This window comes from Capricornis sumatraensis, chromosome 4, assembly GCF_032405125.1.
Source record: "Capricornis sumatraensis isolate serow.1 chromosome 4, serow.2, whole genome shotgun sequence".
Taxonomy (NCBI): Eukaryota; Metazoa; Chordata; class Mammalia; order Artiodactyla; family Bovidae; genus Capricornis; species Capricornis sumatraensis.
Window position 1 is genome coordinate 127,469,748 of NC_091072.1, and position 19,046 is coordinate 127,488,793.

A 19,046-nucleotide genomic window follows, 5' to 3' on the forward strand; every position below is an offset into this window, starting at 1 on the left:
TACTTTATTTAGTTTTGTACTGTTTTAGATTAATTAAAAGTGTACTAAATATAAAAATGTAGCTTTATGCTTTAACTCTGTAAATAAATTCTAATTTATTGTAAATCCAAATTAAATTGAGTTTAATGTGTACCTTCTTCATTGACTTTTTTAGAGAAAGAAAAAATGACAAGTGAAAATTTTATATATTTAGGATGGCAGCATCTGGGGCATGACCCAGTTCTGCACTCAATTTAACCCAATCCAATTTTAATGCCTTTGGCATCCTATATGGGCAGCTATTGATAAAAATGACTCTGAGCCACTGTTAACATTCTAAAGTAACTTCTAAATCATCCAAGAAAGATTAAATTATATTCAATAGAATTTTAGAAGTGAGTATCTTTTGTAAAATGACCAAAGGAAAAGGATTGCTATAACAGAAAATATGAAATTGGGCTTTTTAAAATGTGAACAACAGCTATTAACTTGTGAAAGGGATAGATGAGATTAAGGGTTTTTTTTTTCCACTGAATTTTAAAATATTAGAACAAGGGAGCACATTTCACAGCCTTAACTAGGTAAGTTTAAGATAAGTAAGCCAGACTACTATTGCAGATAGCAGTAATTTTGCCCAAGTGATAAAATTTTAAAGGGACTAAACAACTTTCTGTATGGTACAGATGAAAAGGCATATTAAGAAACAATAAATCACCAAGTTGATGAAAGAACAAGTTGCATGTAGGCAAATAAATCTTGCTAATATGTCCACTGAATACCTAAGTACTTTCTTTTCTTTTCACTGGGTTTCTAACATAATGTCCTATATTCTGGTATCTGTTTATCTGTATCTGGTATCTCCCTTTCTACATAAGTTCTTAAGAAAAATGAGTAATCATTCAAAGTCTGGAACATGATTCATACTCAACAAATGTTTCTTAGGTAATTTAAGTAATGAACAAGTAGATGAATGAGTGAAAGATTATCTTTGTATTCTTACACATTTACAGTGCCTCACCATAAAAATGTGGCAAATATATATTGAAAATGAATAAATGAAATAATCAACTGAAGTTTTGAGAATTATAAAGCTGAGTTAGTATGGCCAAATCTATGTTTCCGATCTCTATTATAATTATTCGAAAATTGAACATGATATATATGACAGATATGTACATATATATGTGATGGATACATATATATATACACACATATATGACAGATGTCCTTATCTGTCTGACCTGGCATGCTACATTCCGTTGGGGTCTCAAAGAGTCAGACAGGACAGAGTGACTGAACTGAACTGAACTGATATGACAGATACCTTTATATGTTTATATATGTTAAACTAGAACATTCAGGTCACCATGTTACCAATTATTCCACAATTATTGTGAATAAAGTGAAGTATACTATGCATACAAATAGTTTATCAGTAGAAATTCTGTAAAGTACCAAATATATTTTTCTATAAGTTTCTTGAGGGCAGAGTTTGTCACATTCATAGGTATAATCCTGTCCACCTCAATACTTGCCCCATTTTACTTTAATACCTAGCACTTAAATATTCAAAAATGGTTTACATGAACTGAACTTGTACTTTCTGTGCTTTGGAAATAAGCTGATTTTGCCATATTTCCAGCAGGTGAGTTAAGGAATCTTCATGGCTTTGTCTGATTTTTCTAAGCCTATTACTACTTCCAGCTTATTATTTTTTCTTTAAAAAATACAGTGACTATTGAACCCTATTATTTGAAGAAGCAAATAATATACATAAACTAATAGCTGATTCTCAATAAGACATTAATCCAAGTGAGAAAATTCAAATTTGATCAGTGAAATAATAGCTAGACAGAGTTAGACCCAAAATAACAGCATATATTGGGTCTCCAGTAGAGGATTTATGTTCTTGTCATCCAGAAGCTTCAAGAATGTATAAAGAAATAAGGAATAACATTTTAAAGTCTATTGGGAAAACCGAAAACATTGGGAGTATTTTCCCCCTCGGGAGACAGGATAAAAAGATAACTTCTGCCTAGTTTGGTGAAAATAGTTCCACCGTAAGAAATGAGTATTTGTTTGACTGACAAGTTTTATACTTTAATTTCTTCATGAGAAGAAATCTACCTGGAGATAAAACTTTGTTTTATTTAACTTTGTCAATCTGTTGGTACTCTAAAATGTTCAGAGCATAAAACACTTATTTGCACAACCCCTAAATAATGCATTATTATCTGCCTATCTAGAGCATGTTGACTGAAAAAGAAGTAATCAGCTTTCGTTTGGGACAAATTAAATGGAATAATTGTAATTCTGATATGATAAATATTGATAGAGTTTTTATCTATAGTTTTGATATTATACAGTTAAATAGAAATGTTTTAGTGAGTGTCATTTATCTTAACATTTAACGTACAGGATCGTTAAAGAACTATCTATGGTTTACCATTTCCTAGGAGGTAGGGGGAAAAAGAAAACAAATCAGTTGTGTTTGTACCTTAAATTTTAACATATTTAGTAACTTAATTTGCACTTAAAACATTGCATTGTATAACAAGTGGAACTATAATTACTAAAAGTTATAGGTATCAGAAACAGGAAAAAAATGTCTACCTGAGAGTCAAGACTTAGTGAGAATCAGAATTTCAGACCTTAGGCAAATAGCATGCCTCAGAATTTCATTCTTTTCATCAGTAAAATGGGTTGTTGAGAAGATCAGTTCGGGAGATTAGTGTGAAGATTTAAAAAGAACAGCAGCAGTAATAATGATAAAACAGCAATGAAGGCTCGTGTTTACTAGGTACCTAATATGTGAAGTAGGATTTAATTGTAGAACGTTGCTGTCATCATCCTTAAAGTGTTTGTGTTTTGGTTCGCAGGAACTTGTTTGTTTCTGACTCAGTGTCTTTCACAGTTTGAAGCAAATACAGAAAGTTCCTTTTTTGGAAAAGGAATCAAGTGGGAGGAAAAACCTCAATCTGTGTTCTGAGTACTTCATATTATCAGTTTCTGCTTATTATGATGCTTCATCTTTACTAGGTTCTAAAAATTGAAGTTTTATTTAGTTTGCAGATAGCTTCTCTTGTCTTGTCACAGGGGTTAGTTATCTCAATCGTTGAGATGCTTAAAAAATTCAAATGTTTTTCTCTGTTATAAAAGCCTATCTTATAACCCAATACAGTTTCCTTCCCACCCTCTGCATTACAATTTTAGCTATGGGTACTGGAAATTAACATTAGTTTGGCAAATATAAACAGTTTTTAACAATTTGGGATCAGTTAATATTTTTTCATACCATTAAACCTATTTGTAAATCTCATTTTAGTAATGATAATATTTCCAGTTGTATGGATATCATATAATTTATTTAACCATCCCATTAATTCTTACTATTCATATTTTTTAGATTATTTTTATAGTAAATAATAATACAGTATATATCTGTGAAAGATGTTTTCTGAGTCAAAACTTTCCTGTTCTCTTCGTTTCTCTCTCTCTCTCACACACACACACACACACACACTCACACTCTCTGTGTGTTTTTCTTGTAATATACTCACTGCGGCACCTACTTCTGATATTCAGTTGCAGAGACAGAAAACTGCTCCAGTGCTTTGAGAATACTGTTAGTAGCCTGTGTTGAATTTAGTAAGAGACACTACTGTTTATACCCTTGTTTACTGTACTGTTTTGTTGACAATTTAAAAGTTTTCTTGGGTGATTTTGACTACATAACAATTTTGCCTTAGGCTTTGACAACTGGGGAACCTTATCCTGCCCATGTAACATCACTGAAATGGAAATTTTTGAATCAAATAATCTCATTTTTAGTTAGAAAGTTGATGGTTGATGAATATATGGTAATATAGTTAAACTATAGTTCAAGACAATAAGTTTAGTTTTGCTTTTCAATAAACCAATCTTCTTTTAATTTAATTTATTCCTAGGATATAAATAGGAACAATGTAAGATAGGGGTGGGATTACCGATCAGGAATACACAGTCAAATAACAAATAGGGTAATATAAAGGCAGCTGGAAATTTCTGGGATCACATAAAATAGCAAAATTTAAAGAACACCACTTTGAATTCTAGAGCTATGAGGCACCTTCAGGCTTATTCCCTTCTAGTCATTTCATTTTAGAAATGAGTATATACACATCCTATAGAGACCAGGAGGATTTACCAAAGTAATTAATGACAGAGGCTAGAACCCAGATGGCCCAATTTCTAAGCCAGGGTCTTTCCACTATACTGTGCTGTTAAAAGTTTTGCAAAGACATATCAATTAAATGTAATGTATCTGTGAAACTATTGCTATACTGTATAATTAATTTACTTAGTTAAAATTAATGAACTTATTTTAGTGTACATTAATTAACAAATGAGCATTAATTTTGCTATTGTAGGAGACATTCATAAATCATTTGGATGGTGTGCCACTTTTAAAAAGGCTGTACAGAGAACTTATCTTTCTACTCTTTCTTTCCCTCACCCACCACTTTTTCCTCCCAATCTTCACATAATTTACCATATTCTTAATTAAAAATATTGTTGTTGTTATTCAGTCACTAAGTTGTGTCTGACTCTTTGTGACCCCATAGACTGCAGCACGCTAGGCTTCCCTGTCATTCACTATCTCCTGGAGTTTGTTCAAACTCATGTCCATTGAGTTGATGATGACATCCAACCATCTCATCCTCTGTCACCCCCTTCTCCTGCCCTCAATCTTTCCCAGCATCAGGGTCTTTTCCAGTGAATCAGCTCTTCACATCAGGTGGCCAAATTACTGGAGCTTCAGCTTCAGCATCAGTCCTTCCAATGAAAACTGTTGGGTTAGCTAAAAAGTTTTGTTTGGGTTTTTCTGTACAGGAAAACCCAAACAAAACTTTTTAGTCAACCCGATATATCAAGGGCAGCTTTGAAGCACAGAGAACAAAAAAATACATGGGATAGTTATGATCATTTATATTGGTGTTTGTGTGCTGACTGAAAGGTCCTTTCAACAGCAGTTCAGAAGAGGATGACCTTTTTAAAATTAATTTTTATTGGCGTATAGTTGCTTTGCAGAGTTGTATTAGTTTCTGCTGTACACAAAGTGAATCAGCTATGTGTTCACATATATGCCCTCTTTTTTGTATTTCCTTCCCATTTAGGTCACTGAAGATTGAGCTCTACAGTAGGTCCTCGTTAGTTATCTGTTTTATGCATAGTGTCAGTAGTGTATACCTGTCAGTCCCAGTCTCCCAATTCATCCCACTCCCCTTTCCCTCCTTGGTGTTCATATGTTTGTTCACTATATCTGTGTTTCTGTTTTGCAAATAAGATCATCTATACCATTCTTCTAGATTCCACGTATATATGTTAATATACAATGTTTGTTTTTCTGAGGATGGCCTTTTAACCACCTTGCCCAGTTCCCACACTCCCCATTTATTGTTGCCCACATGGACCCCTGCCATAGAAGCAATGATTGCCTACATAATGGTATTCATAAATGAAGGACTGGTTAGACAGTGTCCAATAAGTAATGACATGAAGAAGGAGAATGTTTCCATAACTTCTTTATTTTCGTGAATATTCCCAGCTTTCATGACTAATGCTCAGTAAGATTAGTTCACAAATTTCAAGGTCATGGGCAAGAAAAACCAGTGTTCAAGTTCTTTCCTACCCAAATCATTTATACTTGCACTTATTTCTTCATGATATGAACTCTTAAAAAGACCTCAAATTCCTTGTTTCTATTCTGTGCAGAAATAGGTGGCTGTCACTACCAGTATCAATTCCATCAAGAGAACAGGAGCATGTCCATCAACATCAAACTTTAGGTCAAAGTTCAGAAGAATTAACTTGAAACCAATAAGGCTAATCTTTATTTTTCATGCAATAATGGCAGAGGCCCTTTCAGGCAGAAGTGTGTCCTTGCTTTTGCATCATTTGAGAAGTGAAATATATTGCTCTTTTTGAGAACTTGAAATCAGTATATCCCTTTTACTTAGTATAAAGGATGTGTACATAGTTTTCATGCCTGACTTTTTATGACTCAGTTTAAAGACACAATATATAAATAATTTGTCTGCAGCTTATCATTCATCCTTCTGAAAAGTCATAATTTAAACCTTTAATTTCATTTTTATTGAACTTCTTATTTCTGTTTCATATTAATGATTTGGGTGAATGAATTAAACTTGCTCTTGGATAGTAAGCATAAAGACATCTATTAATACTGTAGCTATATTTAATAGTAATGTCAAGATATGATGATGTAACACCAGTAAAGTAAAACTTCATTTGACACTATTCAGGTTGTTACCAAGATGATGAAATTTATAAAGGTGATTGTTGAGAGGATATTTAATTAACATGGAGCAAACTTAGAAAAGGTTTGAAACTTTTACTTGCCATGCTGTTGATTTGGTTTGGTTAACTTCACAAGGTGCAGTGATAAGCCTTTTCTCATTTTATCTGTATTGATTTGGACTTCAGAAAGTTGAAGGGAAGGTTTTTCAACTTCTCAAATTTTACTTCTGTCCAAAATGTTATTTATTCTCCTTCTTATGTTACTCAAAATCATTCCATAAGACAATTTCTTTCATATACATTGAGAAATGTATGATGTTGCCGAGAGCAAGCTGTCTTCCCTAAAGTTAGGTCTGGACACATAAAGACAAATATGGTGGCGTTAGAAAATTTTTAAGGACTCAGGAAATGATCTGAAAGAACTAACTGAAATTTTGAAACCTGTAATTCTTTCCTTGATAACTAAATGGAAAAATTAGTCTTTCCATTGATAAATAATGCAGTGATTCTAGAACCAAAGAGATGGCACTAAGTTTATGATAGCCGTGTTCTTTGGAAATCATTACATGGGTCATTGTTATTGCCCCAAACCTCAGTATAAATTTCTGTATTCTAAAATTATGCCACATAAGGCAATTTTAAATGTAGTTTTAACTTAAATATTAAATACTCTACATGATACAAAGCATAATAAATACTCCAAAATGCTTACTGAATAATTACCATACATACAGCTTAGAAGATACATGCAAGTATTATATTTATTTTAATATAAGTAGATAAATCTATTTTTTATGAATGCAGAGTAAATTTTAAAAAATAATTTTTCATTGCTTGCTTGTTTATCATGTATACTATCATGTAAGAATTGAATCGCCAGTCTATGTCTGACGCAGGATACAGCATGCTTGGGGCTGGTGCATGGGGATCACCCACAGAGATGTTATGGGGAGGGAGGTGGGAGGGGGTTTCATGTTTGGGAACACATGTAAGAATTAAAGATTTTAAAATTTAATAAAAAAAAATAAAAAAAATTAAAAAAAAATAAATTAAAAAAAAAATAAAATAAAATAAAATAAAATAAAAATAAATAAAAAAAAAAAAGAAAAAAAAAAAATAAAATAATATTCAGTGGAGAAAATCCAGGATAAAAAAAATCCAGGACAAATCTCTGGTTGCTTTCTGAAATGTATTTTTCTGTTTCATTTACAGTATGATTAAAACATTGCATGTATTACTTTTAATATGGAAGATATAGTAAGTAATATTTCAAGAGTCATTTTACTAAGGGCTTCATATGCGTTATGAATTACTTAATTCTTTGAAGAGTTCTCTGAGGTGGGAATTCCTTTATTCTAATTTTTGAGAAGAAACAACCAAGGCCTACGGTTGCATGGCCTGGATCATATAATAGTAGTGGGATAGCTAGGATTTAAATTCAGGTCTGTCTTGATTGCAGAGCTGGGTCTCTTAGTCACTCTTGCTCGCTTTTCCTGGAATTTCAGAGAATACAGGGTTTGTCTGTCTTGTGTTTACATGTAGATTTGTAAGCAGTGTTGAAAAATTGCAAAATGAGAAATCATCAAAGAAAACCACAGACTTTGCAAATAATAGGTTTTGTCAGTGACCTGCTGTTTTTGTGAGCTTCACCGGTATGAATAAGACAATAAAATCGAATCTTTTCCTCCCTTTAGCTTTGTAATAAAATAGTGTTTCTGGTGAGCTTTGTTGGAAATCGTGGTACGTTCACCCGAGGCTACCGAGCGGTCATCCTGGATATGGCCTTTCTCTACCACGTGGCGTATGTCCTGGTTTGCATGCTGGGCCTCTTTGTCCATGAATTCTTCTATAGCTTCCTGGTGAGTACATCTCTATGTGGACAGTCACTGCTGAAAAACATACACAATGCTGCTGCTTCTTATGCTTCTCTCTTTGATTTTTTTAAGCAGAGTCTGGCATTGAGGACAAATTATGTTATTTTTAGACTTGCCTGGGAAAATCATGCATTATCATTATTTTTAGTCTTTTTCTCTGAGATACTACATAGGTGGTGCAATTCTTTATGTACTCTCTGAGACCCAGCTCTTGACCCAGGCTTCGTGTAGTGGGCTGCTTTGGGTTTTAGCCACATCATATTAGCTTAGAGATTCTTGAGCAAGAAAAGCGATTTATTTTCTTGATACTGAATTCATTGTATTTATTTATAATCCCAGGTATCTTGTATATCTTTAGAATGGCATATAAATAAACTGAGAGGGAAAGCCAACAGTCAGCAAAAAGACAATGAGTTGTTTTAAGGACACTCTTATAGTTTCAGATTTAACATGGCATTGTTGTTAAACTTATTTACATATATCTATTCATTGGATAGACTTGCAGATTTCTTCTAAAGTTGTATTTTGGTTTTGGTTTTGGTTTTTGTTGATTATCAGTTTTCCTTCCTATGTGTATGCTCTCCAGCCATAAGCCAGGAGAAGAGTCGATACAAGTATATAATGTTTTGAACCATAGACCATTACCAGGTTAGCATCATGATGCCATAAGCACAATTTCTTTATATCTTTACCTCACAACTGACGTGCAGAGGAGAGCACTACCCAATAAAATAGTTCCTAAAGAACAAGCTGAAGATCTAAAAACATTATCTTGACTGGTTTGCTTAGATCATGAGAGGCAAATTCATAGTCTTCTGCTGCCCTGTTATCCAGAACAGCCACATTCTGGATAAGAGGCTGCATTTTCATTTACCCTAAAGCAATGGAAAGAGCCGCAGTGAAGAATGGATTTGTCCCTTATCAACATAAGGATACAAAATTATATTCTAGGCAGTTTAGTTAGATTAGTATTCAGCAATCAAAAGTAGATTTTTTTTTTCTGATCCAGGGATGCAAATGAATATCTTCTTTGCTCTGATTCACCATAAAACTTCCATTAAAAAAAATCTGCCTATGATATTTAATAGACAAGTTATATCATGTATTATATATGATATAATAGGTTATACCCAGAACCTTTCCCTGACTGTAATATGTAAAATTTATGACAGTGTTTTTATAAAAAAAACACCTCCCTATTTATAAAATGGATAGGTTTAGTATGAGAGACTAATAATATCAAGACCCATTAAAGAAATAATATGAAAACCATGTGAAATGATGTATGTAACTCTGCATTATTGAAGGAAAGGTTTTTGACAAAATAAAGGTATATATGAATTATTATATGAGTTATTAATAGTAATGTTACTATTAATTTGTGTTAGTCTTATTTTCTATTTGCATTTTCCTCATCTTTCATCTTTCAAATTGTACAACACTGATGCTAGTTTGTCTTCATTGGGTTGATTATAAAAGGATATATTTCATTTTCATGTTTAGAGTACTAGGAGGACATTTTATTGAATATAGTGCTAAAATAGTATTTCAATGTATTTTAAAATATTTTTATATTTAAAAAATATATGAATATGCACTCTCAGTTATGTCCACAAATGCCCGGGCATCCTTTAACCAGTAATAAAAACCACACTGTAGATTTTTCTTACAGAAATAAACAGAAGGAACCATTCATCTGTCTAATGTCAATACCTTTGCCTTCTCAAACTTCTGATTCCATACATATGGAATGGGGCCCCAAAATATGTATTTTTTAGCAAGCATCCCATCGGCTTCTGAAAACTAAAAACTTTCAGAAACTATCCAGAAATGAACTAGATATTTTGCCAGACCTTTTCTTCCAGCCACTGTTCAACTGAGGAAAAATCTCCTTTCTGTCAACTAAATGTTTAAATAAGTTAAATAAGCCGGGTCAATAATTTGGAAGCTGAATCAGCGTTGCTTAATTTGTCTTTATGGAAGAATATGGACTTTATTTCTAAATGTTGTAGCTCCCTCCTGAGATAAACAGATAGCAAAATAGTTAAACATATGTTTTTATATTTGACCATCATAAAATATCCGTGTCTTAAGGTGAGCAAACAAGTTAATATCTTTAGGGCAATTATTTGCACAGCTGCAATTAAATTGGTAAGTGACCATATAAGCCTCAGTACTTAGAAAAACAGTGTACAAAGCCCTGGTGTTTCTGAAAGGATGAGTGACACTGATAATTTAAACCAGGTCAGAAATTCTAATCACTGCCCACAGATAGTAGAAGACAAACCCAATTATTCCAGTGTTAAAAATGCTATTCATTTCCATACTGCTATTAATGCCTTCTTTAAAGGAACTGTTACTTTATTGTCTTTAACCAGCTTTTGATAATAAAACAGGTACTTTCTAATGTTTAATTTCAACATTATAATATAACAATAAATAAAATTTTCCTTAATGTTGACAACAGATAGCAAACACATACCTAGGTTCTTAATTAGAGCATAGATTTTCTACTACTAAATACAAAATTGATAGTAACCTATGAGAAGAAATGAATTAGCACTGTGTATTATATTTTTGTTTCCACAAGTACATACTAAAGTAATAGATTTTGCCCTCATTCTACCTGTTTAACTAAGAAAGATGTTTACATTTCTCAAATATTTTTAAATTGCATACTTTTTCTATTAATATTATAGTGGGCTCATAAAATTGAATTCTTATCATCTCACCTCTAATCCCTTAATTGAACAATACATTGAATGAATCTGTCAATTATTCATCACTTAGGTGAACATAATTCAGCATTTTCACATTAGCTATTTCACTTATTCCAGAGGCAACTGTAGAATATTAGAAAGATTAAAAATAGGGAATAAGCAGCTACGTTGATTACATATAATATTATAATTCTAAATTCAAATTTGAATTTTCTGTGCTATTTCCATGTCTTAAAAAAGTTGATATTTTGTTGGTTGGGAAATCAGTAGATGCACATTATATATTGTATTAGAGTTATCTTTAGTGAAAAGCAGTTTATTAATACATTCCAACTAGGGAAGAAATACCTATCTTGGTTCATTTTTAAGGCCTTATTTATATTGTTATTCTCTCATGGGTAAACTAAAATGGCTGCATTTGTATTTGTGATTACGCTTGTATTTATTCACTTGTTGCTTCATTGCATTTTTTCCCCTGCCTTTGTTTTCTTTTCTTTTCTTTTTTCCTGTAGCTTTTTGATTTGGTTTATAGAGAAGAGACTCTGCTCAATGTCATAAAAAGTGTCACACGGAATGGCCGATCCATTATTCTAACTGCGGTTCTTGCCCTCATCCTTGTCTACCTGTTTTCCATTATTGGGTTCCTTTTTCTGAAGGATGACTTCACTATGGAGGTGGATAGGCTGAAAAACAGAACTCCCATCACAGGTAATGCAGTTAATATCCTTACAAAACTCGCAGGTTTGATCCCTGGGTTGTGATGATCCCTGGAGAAGGAAATGGCAACCAACTCCAGCCTTCTTGCCTAGGAAACCCTATGGACAGAGGATCCTGGTGGGCTGCAATCCATGGGATGGCAAAGAGTTGGACATAGTGACTGATCACGCACAGCTTGTACATAGCTTGTTAAGAGGATCACAGATAAACACTAATGGAGGCAATGTTTTCTTTCATTGCTTTGAAAACATTTTCTTATTCACTAAGAGCTCATGAGTGTGAAATACCCATAGGCTGTTTGTTAGCTGACAGTGTGTACTATTTAGGAAAATCTTTGTACAAGAAGCATCACATAAGCTCAGTCTTAGTACAGAAGTTTCAACAGTTGTTGACCGTACTCCAAGAGACAGTTGACAATTTCAGTTCAGGGTAACTGCTTTGAGATTCTTTTCCTTCTTTCCTCCTCTTTTTCCCATTGTGGGCTAGCTCTCCCAAGAATATCCAGCATCATTTACAGTCATTACTTCATACATTTTTCTCACAGTACATTATATTATACGTGAATAACTGGAAAGTATAAATGCTCAAAGTATTGTCATTAATACTGTCAGAATTAAGACTATCCATGAGTCTGTGGCTGTCAGAATTTCTGTGTGATATTTATTTTTGTTGTCTGACTGGTTAGCCATGCCTCATTTATACTCACTGTGATTCTTGAGATGTGAGGGTTGATTCTTTCCATCTTACTTTGGATTTTTTATTTATTATGTTCCCTAATGATTTCTTTTTTCCCTTTTGCCTACATTTGTTGTTTTGGTTAAATTTTATTCTTACTCTCATTTCACTCTCCTGTTTTGCTAGATGGATGTCATAGTTACTGCACTTTGCTAACAGTTTCTCTGGGTGATTCCACTGCCTGTGGATTGCAGGGAAAGGAAGCCACAAAATGACACTTTCTTTCTTCAAACCATCAAATTTAAAAGCAGGATTTAACTAGTGGTGCTTTTAAAATATAGCATAATTAAATGGCATTTAAATCTATTAGAGTCTAAGTGATCAAAGCATAGAATAGAAACAACATATACATAAGCTGAAAGTTACTAAACTTGAGACTGAATTTCAGACCTAGGTAGTAGTCTTTGTTCACAGCCACATCGTACATTTTCTGTTATGACCTTTCTTGTTCTTCCTTAAATGTTTCTTTATCCAGAGATTTACAGGTATAAATATTTATAGGAAAAGCTCATCTATACAAATACACCCAAAACTCCACTTGTACTAAACTGTGAATTCCTATTCTCAAAAATCTTTGTCTAAGTATTTACTAGGCTTAATCATATTGATTTATGCAATACAGAGTAAGTCTGACCCTTGAGTGAAGTCATTCAGTCCTGTCTGACTCTTTGTGACCCCGTGGACTGTAGCCCACCAGGCTCCTCTGTCCATGGGATTTTCCAGCAAGAATACTGGAGTGGGTTGCCATTTCCTTTTCCAGGGGATCTGCCCAACCCAGGGATCGAACCCAGGTCTTCCGCATTGCAGGCAGATGCTTTAACCTCTGAGCTACCAGGGAAGTCCAGGAAGCCTGACCCTTGGGCATCATTTCTGAATTCAAATGTATATGGTCATTATTGTTTTATGAATCTTGTAGTAAATAATTTTAATTGTGTTGTTTTAAAAGAAGGTTAGTGTCATTATATTATGGATATATTTGCCTTAGAAATATTTTATTTTAAAAGTCTTTTTTTTTTGCATAATAAGTAGCACTGAAACTAAAATGTCAAGATCGTCACTAAAAATATTTATGCGTTTATATGAAAACTGTTAAATAAAGCATTTATAAATGCTCTGTAAATCTAGCACTCAAAACCAGCTAACAAAGTTAAACTTTTGATTCCTCAAAGACTGAGAGCTTTTTATTTCATAGAGTGTACGTATGTGATACCATTTCCTTGGAAAATCACTCGTATTTACGTTGTTGTTGTTCATTGTTCAGTCGCTCTGTCATGTCCAACTCTGTGACCCCATAGACTGCAGCATGCCAGGCTTCCCTGTCCTTCACTAACTCCCAAAGTTTGCTCAAAATCATGTCCATTGAGTTGGTGATGACATCCAACCATCTTGTCCTCTGTCTCCCCCTTCTCCTCCTGCCTGCAGTCTTTCCCAGCACCAGGGTCTTTTCCAGTGAGTCAGTTCTTCGCATCAGGTGGCCAAAGTATTGGAGCTTTGGCTTAATTTCTAATTTTATATATTATGGCTGTTGATACATAGCATAAAGTTTATCCTTTCAGTTATTGAACACTATTTTCTCCCAGAGTTGAGTGAAATTATCAAAGATACACATCTGGAGAGCAAGTGAAATTGGGAGTACATAAATACGCAACCCTTCAGCAAATGTGAAGAGTCAGGGAGCAAAGAGGAGGTTGAGATTCTAGAGTGAATGACAGGAGCGTCACAGGCACGTGGGAGAACAGGGGGCTGACAATTTGCCGATGGCCTTGGGAATTCAGCACAGTGCAGATCCCGCCTTTGGCACCAGTAGAATCTGAGTAGATGCAGGAAGCTCCATCTGACAGGGGTCAGAGGAATCCGTGTGTTAGATGAGCCCAAGGAGTTGGCGAGAAGGTGGTGTTGCCAAGTGGCGGGTCCAGAGTCTCCCCTGCTGTCCCTCTTGCCCCTCCTCAGTGCTGGCCTCCTATTTCTCACCCTCTTTTCCTCTCCCCAGGAAACTGTAGAAACTTCCCAGATGGCTTCAGATGGCATCCTCTCTCCTGCCAGTGCATGTCGTTCATTCCACCCGTGGCTCTGGTTCTGTGTCTCATGGGTTCAGCGCCTTGCTGGATCCTGGGCTGGCTGTGGAATGCTTTGTTTAAAATCCTTAGCCTGGAAGCTCTGCCTCGTCTGTGCCTTTGCTGTGCCTTTTCATACCGCTTGTTCCCGGAACTGCAGCCTTTTCTCTCTACCTGGGTAAATCCTGTCTCCTCGAGATGGATCTTTTTCCGAAAAGTTTTGTGTTTTCCTTTCTAGAATTCCCTTCTCCCTCTCCTGAGGTACTCCTTCACTTCACCTGTACTGCACTCCCTTTATTCAGCTATAACTATGTCTGTACGCCTCTGTGTCCCTAATGGATTGTGGGTTCTTCAAGGCCCCAACTCCGAGCCCTCAGAGCCAGCACAAAGTGAGTAAATATTTACTAATTTAAGGGAATGGCTATAAGGGACACTCAGGAACCTCACCTCTCTTTCTCTGACCACCTGACTCATGCTACACCCATGATTTACCCACCAAGCTGCCCCAGTCAGGGTGCGGGGAGAGACGGAGGTGAAATTGGTGACCTCTTTCCTCGTGGACCCCAACTCTCTCGTCTCCAGGGCTGTGTCAGCGGCAAACCCAGGCCTAGTCCCTCTCCTCATCACATGTCCGAACTCCAGCCACCATTCTCCGTTTGCACCCTCTCCTCATTAAACAACCAGGCTAACCTTGAGGGGGGTGCTGCCCTGACATGCACTTGAATATTTTTTCAGTGTATAAAAATGAACAGATGGAAGAGGAAATGGCAGCCCACTCCAGTATTCTCGCCTGGGAAATCCCCTGGACAGAGGAGCCTGGCAGGCTACAGTCCATGGGGTCACAAAGAGTTAGACACAACTCAGTGGTTAACCAACCAAGAAGACGATAAACGAAATGTGCTTAAGCAGGGTGGAAAAAAAAGAAGCAAACCAAATCCTCTCCCTGTATCTTCTGGGCTTTCCTTGATGGCTTCATGTAATAAATGGGTTTGAGAGGAATGAACCTATTCACTTTGTTACTAACAACAAACTATGTGAAACTTTTTTTAAGTGGAGAAGAAGGTTGCTATTTTCTGTTACATCTGGGCCAGGGAGGTAGGTGGTAAGCCAGCAAGCAGATGGATCCTTGGGGACTAAGGAAGAAAAGCAAGATCCTGAAAGGGATCTGGCAGATGATTCTCGCTTCCTTGAGATGCTTTATGCCCTGTGCCCAGGAGCCCACATGTTACTGTTAGAGCCGCCACCTCCAGCCATGGGCATCAGTGGCTGAGGGTTCATGGGGTGCCAACAACCCTGGGGGACCGTGTTGCTGGCATTTCCAAGTCGCAGCCCTGAATGCATTTGGCCATGGGAAACTTGTCATACAGGGTGGTTAGTGCCTGCAGAATTATTAATACTTTATCTCAGCCACTTTAAAAAGATAGAAAAGGCTTTTAGTGGGTTGGCCCATGAACCTATTCTCTATTTATAAAATTGCTTCAGTAGGCAAAACTGTATTCAGAGTTCCACACTAATTTAACCAAAAACTTTAGGAAGGCAGCTAATTGGAGTAATAGTGCCTTTTATGTGTGTGCCTTTGTAATTATCTGCTCACTTCTTATCACTTGTATATTCATCTCTTTACTGTGTCTCTGTTGTGTGTTCTCAGGTAGCAATGCAGTTCCTACGATGACTTTAACTTCTATCCTGAGCACGTGCGAAAAGGACAACTGCTCACCTACAATACCAGCTTCAAATACAGGTTTGTAAAAGGGGCTCCAGGACAGCATGAACTCAATGATTCTGAAGTTATGTTTAGTTGATTAAAGTTATTACACCTTGAGGCTTCCCTGATGGCTCAGTTGGTAAAGAATCCACCTGCAATGCAGGAGACCAGGGTTCAATCCCAGGGTTGGGAAGATCTCCTGGGGTTAGAAAGTTGCTCTGAAAATCTCATGGTGAGTTGAAATAGAATGGAGGGTGAAAGAACCTAAAAGTTTCAAACTAGGGAAAGGATTCTCATATCCAACATTCTGTATTCTCACCCTGTTCTTTATATCATTTCTAATCATGAGAATTTTTCAGATTTACTCTGTGGTACATACTGCTAAAAATGCTGTTACCAGATTGCAAAACCATACTGCACTCAGCAAGACCCTTTCCACTGTATAGCCTTTCACTGAGTGTCTTACCTTTAACAAAAGAATCCATCCATTAACAAAGAATGGAAAAGCATGGGTTTAGAACTCAAAAGGCTTGGTTATAATTCTTGACCTGTTGCTTTCTAGATTTAGGTCTTGGATATGTTATGTAAATTTCCTAGACTTTGTTCAGATGGCTTGTCCAAAAAGAGAGGAAGGAAGAAAGGGAGGCAGGCAGGGAGATAAGGAGGTAATAGATAGATAGATAGATAGATAGATAGATAGGTAGGTAGGGCTTATGATATTTTCTTGCCTGCAAAGGAACAAATGTAACCATAGATACAAAAAATGTTTAAAACTCTACATTGTCCTCTTAGGATGTGGCAGGAATTTGGAAACTAGGGCGTTTGTGAAATTTAATGAATTGTAGAAGGAATTAGTGATCTATTTCCAGAAGCAGCAGAGATTTAGGAAGTGTTTAGCTATTTCAAGAGTTCTATATATAAAAAAGGAATGGATTTAATCTCTGTGATATCTACAAAAGGCAAAACTGGACTCAGAGAAAGTGAGGGAAGCAAGAGGTAAGCACAGCGTAAGGATGGATTTCCTCACTTCCATCCAGAAGGACACTGTTTAGTCATAACAACAGAGGATTTTTCCCCAAGTTGCTTCTTACCATATGATGTCAGACTATTGCTTGAAGCCCAGCAAAAACGAACAATCCCTTCTACTGACTAAATGTTTCATTCTCTATGACCTAAAGAGCGAGTTAAACACATTCATATGTTCCACTGTGCTTTGAAGGTGGCTCAGTCATAAAGAATCCGCCTGCCAGTGCAGGAGATACAGGAGATGCAGGTTTGATCCCTGGGATGGGAAGATCCCCTGAAGGAGGACAGGTCCCTGGGTTGAGAAGATCCCCTGGAGGAAAGCATGGCAACTCACTCTAGTATTCGTGCCTGGAAAATCCCATGAACACAGAAGCCTGGTGGGCTACAGTCCATGGTGTCATAAAGTCAGACACGGCTGAGCAAGCACGCACGCACATGTTCCATTCCCATGTGCCAGCAGCTCTAGGCACTGTGAGCAGTGACCACTCAGACTTCTTTTCTCCCTGACCTCCTGGGTACCCAGTTCAGGCCTGTAAACCACAAACCAGTTTGTTCTGTCTTTGTGTAGCTTTACTGTGCTCTGAAGTTTCTGAAATCCCATTACATGCCTCCTGAGGCCTGTACACCTCCAGTTTCTTCATTCTTGCCTATGTATTATGGCCATGACTCTTCATGTAACACTCCAAGGCACGAGGTTGAATGGGGTGATCATTTTCAGAATAGTGCAACTTGCAGTCACACCGCACTCTTGACCCATATTTGACTGACTCTCAGTTAAAATGCCATTCTTCAGTGGTTCAGCTATCAAGCCGTAAATGCCTATTCTGTAGTCACGTAATTGGGAGTTTGGGATTTCAAGTATAAAACCATGCATTTATATTTATATATTTCTGCCAACCCATAGCCCCAGGCTGTCCCAGTTTTTCCTGTGAATAGAGGAGGGGCATCTTGACCAGATGGTCTCTAGGTTTCAGGTCCCTTCCAGTGCTCACGTGCCATGAGCTCATGGTGTCCTAATGAATCCTGATTCTGTTAAGCAGTATATTCTTTCTGTCACGTGTCATCATCAAGTCTGATAAGCTCTAGAACAGGGGTTAGCAAACTTGGCCCATGGGGAAATCTGAGAAGAAAACATGTCAAATGTCACTTGTTTCTGTACAGCTCTCGGGCTAAGAATGTTTGCAACTGAATTCATTGACTTTATTTATAGTCCCAAATATTGTTATGTGTCTTTAGAATGGCATATAAATAAAATAAGAGGGAAAGTCAACTCAGCAAAAAGAGAATGAGCTTTTTTAAGGACAGTCTTAAAGTTTCATATTTAATGTGTTCAGTTCAGTTCAGTCGCTCAGTTGTGTCCTACTCTTTGCGACCCCATGAATCGCAGCACACCAGGCCTCCCTGTCCATCACCAACTCCCGGAGTTCACTCAGACTCGTGTTCATCAAGTCAGTGATGCCATCCAGCCATCTCATCCTCGGTCGTCCCCTTCTCCTCCTGCCCCTAATCCCTCCCAGCATCAAAGTCTTTTCCAATGAGTCAACTCTTCACATGAGGTGGCCAAAGTACTGGAGTTTCAGCTTTAGCATCATTCCTTCCAGAGACATCCCAGGACTAATCTCCTTCAGAATGGACTGGTTGGATCTTCTTGCAGTCCAAGGGACTCTCAAGAGTCTTCTCCAACACCACAGTTCAAAAGCATCAATTCTTCAGTGCTCAGTCTTCTTCACAGTCCAACTCTCACATCCATACATGACTACTGGAAAAACCGTAGCCTTGACTAGATGAACCTTAGTCAGCAAAGTAATGTCTCTGCTTTTGAATATACTATCTAGGTTGGTCATAACTTTCCTTCCAAGGAGTAAGCATCTTTTAATTTCATGGCTGCAGTCACCATCTGCAGTGATTTTGGAGCCCCAAAAAATAAAGTCTGACA

The 19,046-nt window shown here is 36.5% G+C and overlaps 1 protein-coding gene across 3 annotated transcripts in view; it reads left to right on the top strand.

Annotated features, from left to right (window-relative positions):
- Window positions 1–19,046, top strand: part of ITPR2 (inositol 1,4,5-trisphosphate receptor type 2) — a 598,268-nt gene that overhangs the window by 482,288 nt on the left and 96,934 nt on the right. For all 3 annotated transcript variants that reach the window (XM_068970194.1, XM_068970196.1, XM_068970195.1), the window contains 3 exons: window positions 7,974–8,138; window positions 11,386–11,581; window positions 16,028–16,120. In XM_068970194.1, coding sequence (XP_068826295.1) covers window positions 7,974–8,138; window positions 11,386–11,581; window positions 16,028–16,120 — 454 coding nt within the window. The remainder of the gene's footprint in view (window positions 1–7,973; window positions 8,139–11,385; window positions 11,582–16,027; window positions 16,121–19,046) is intronic.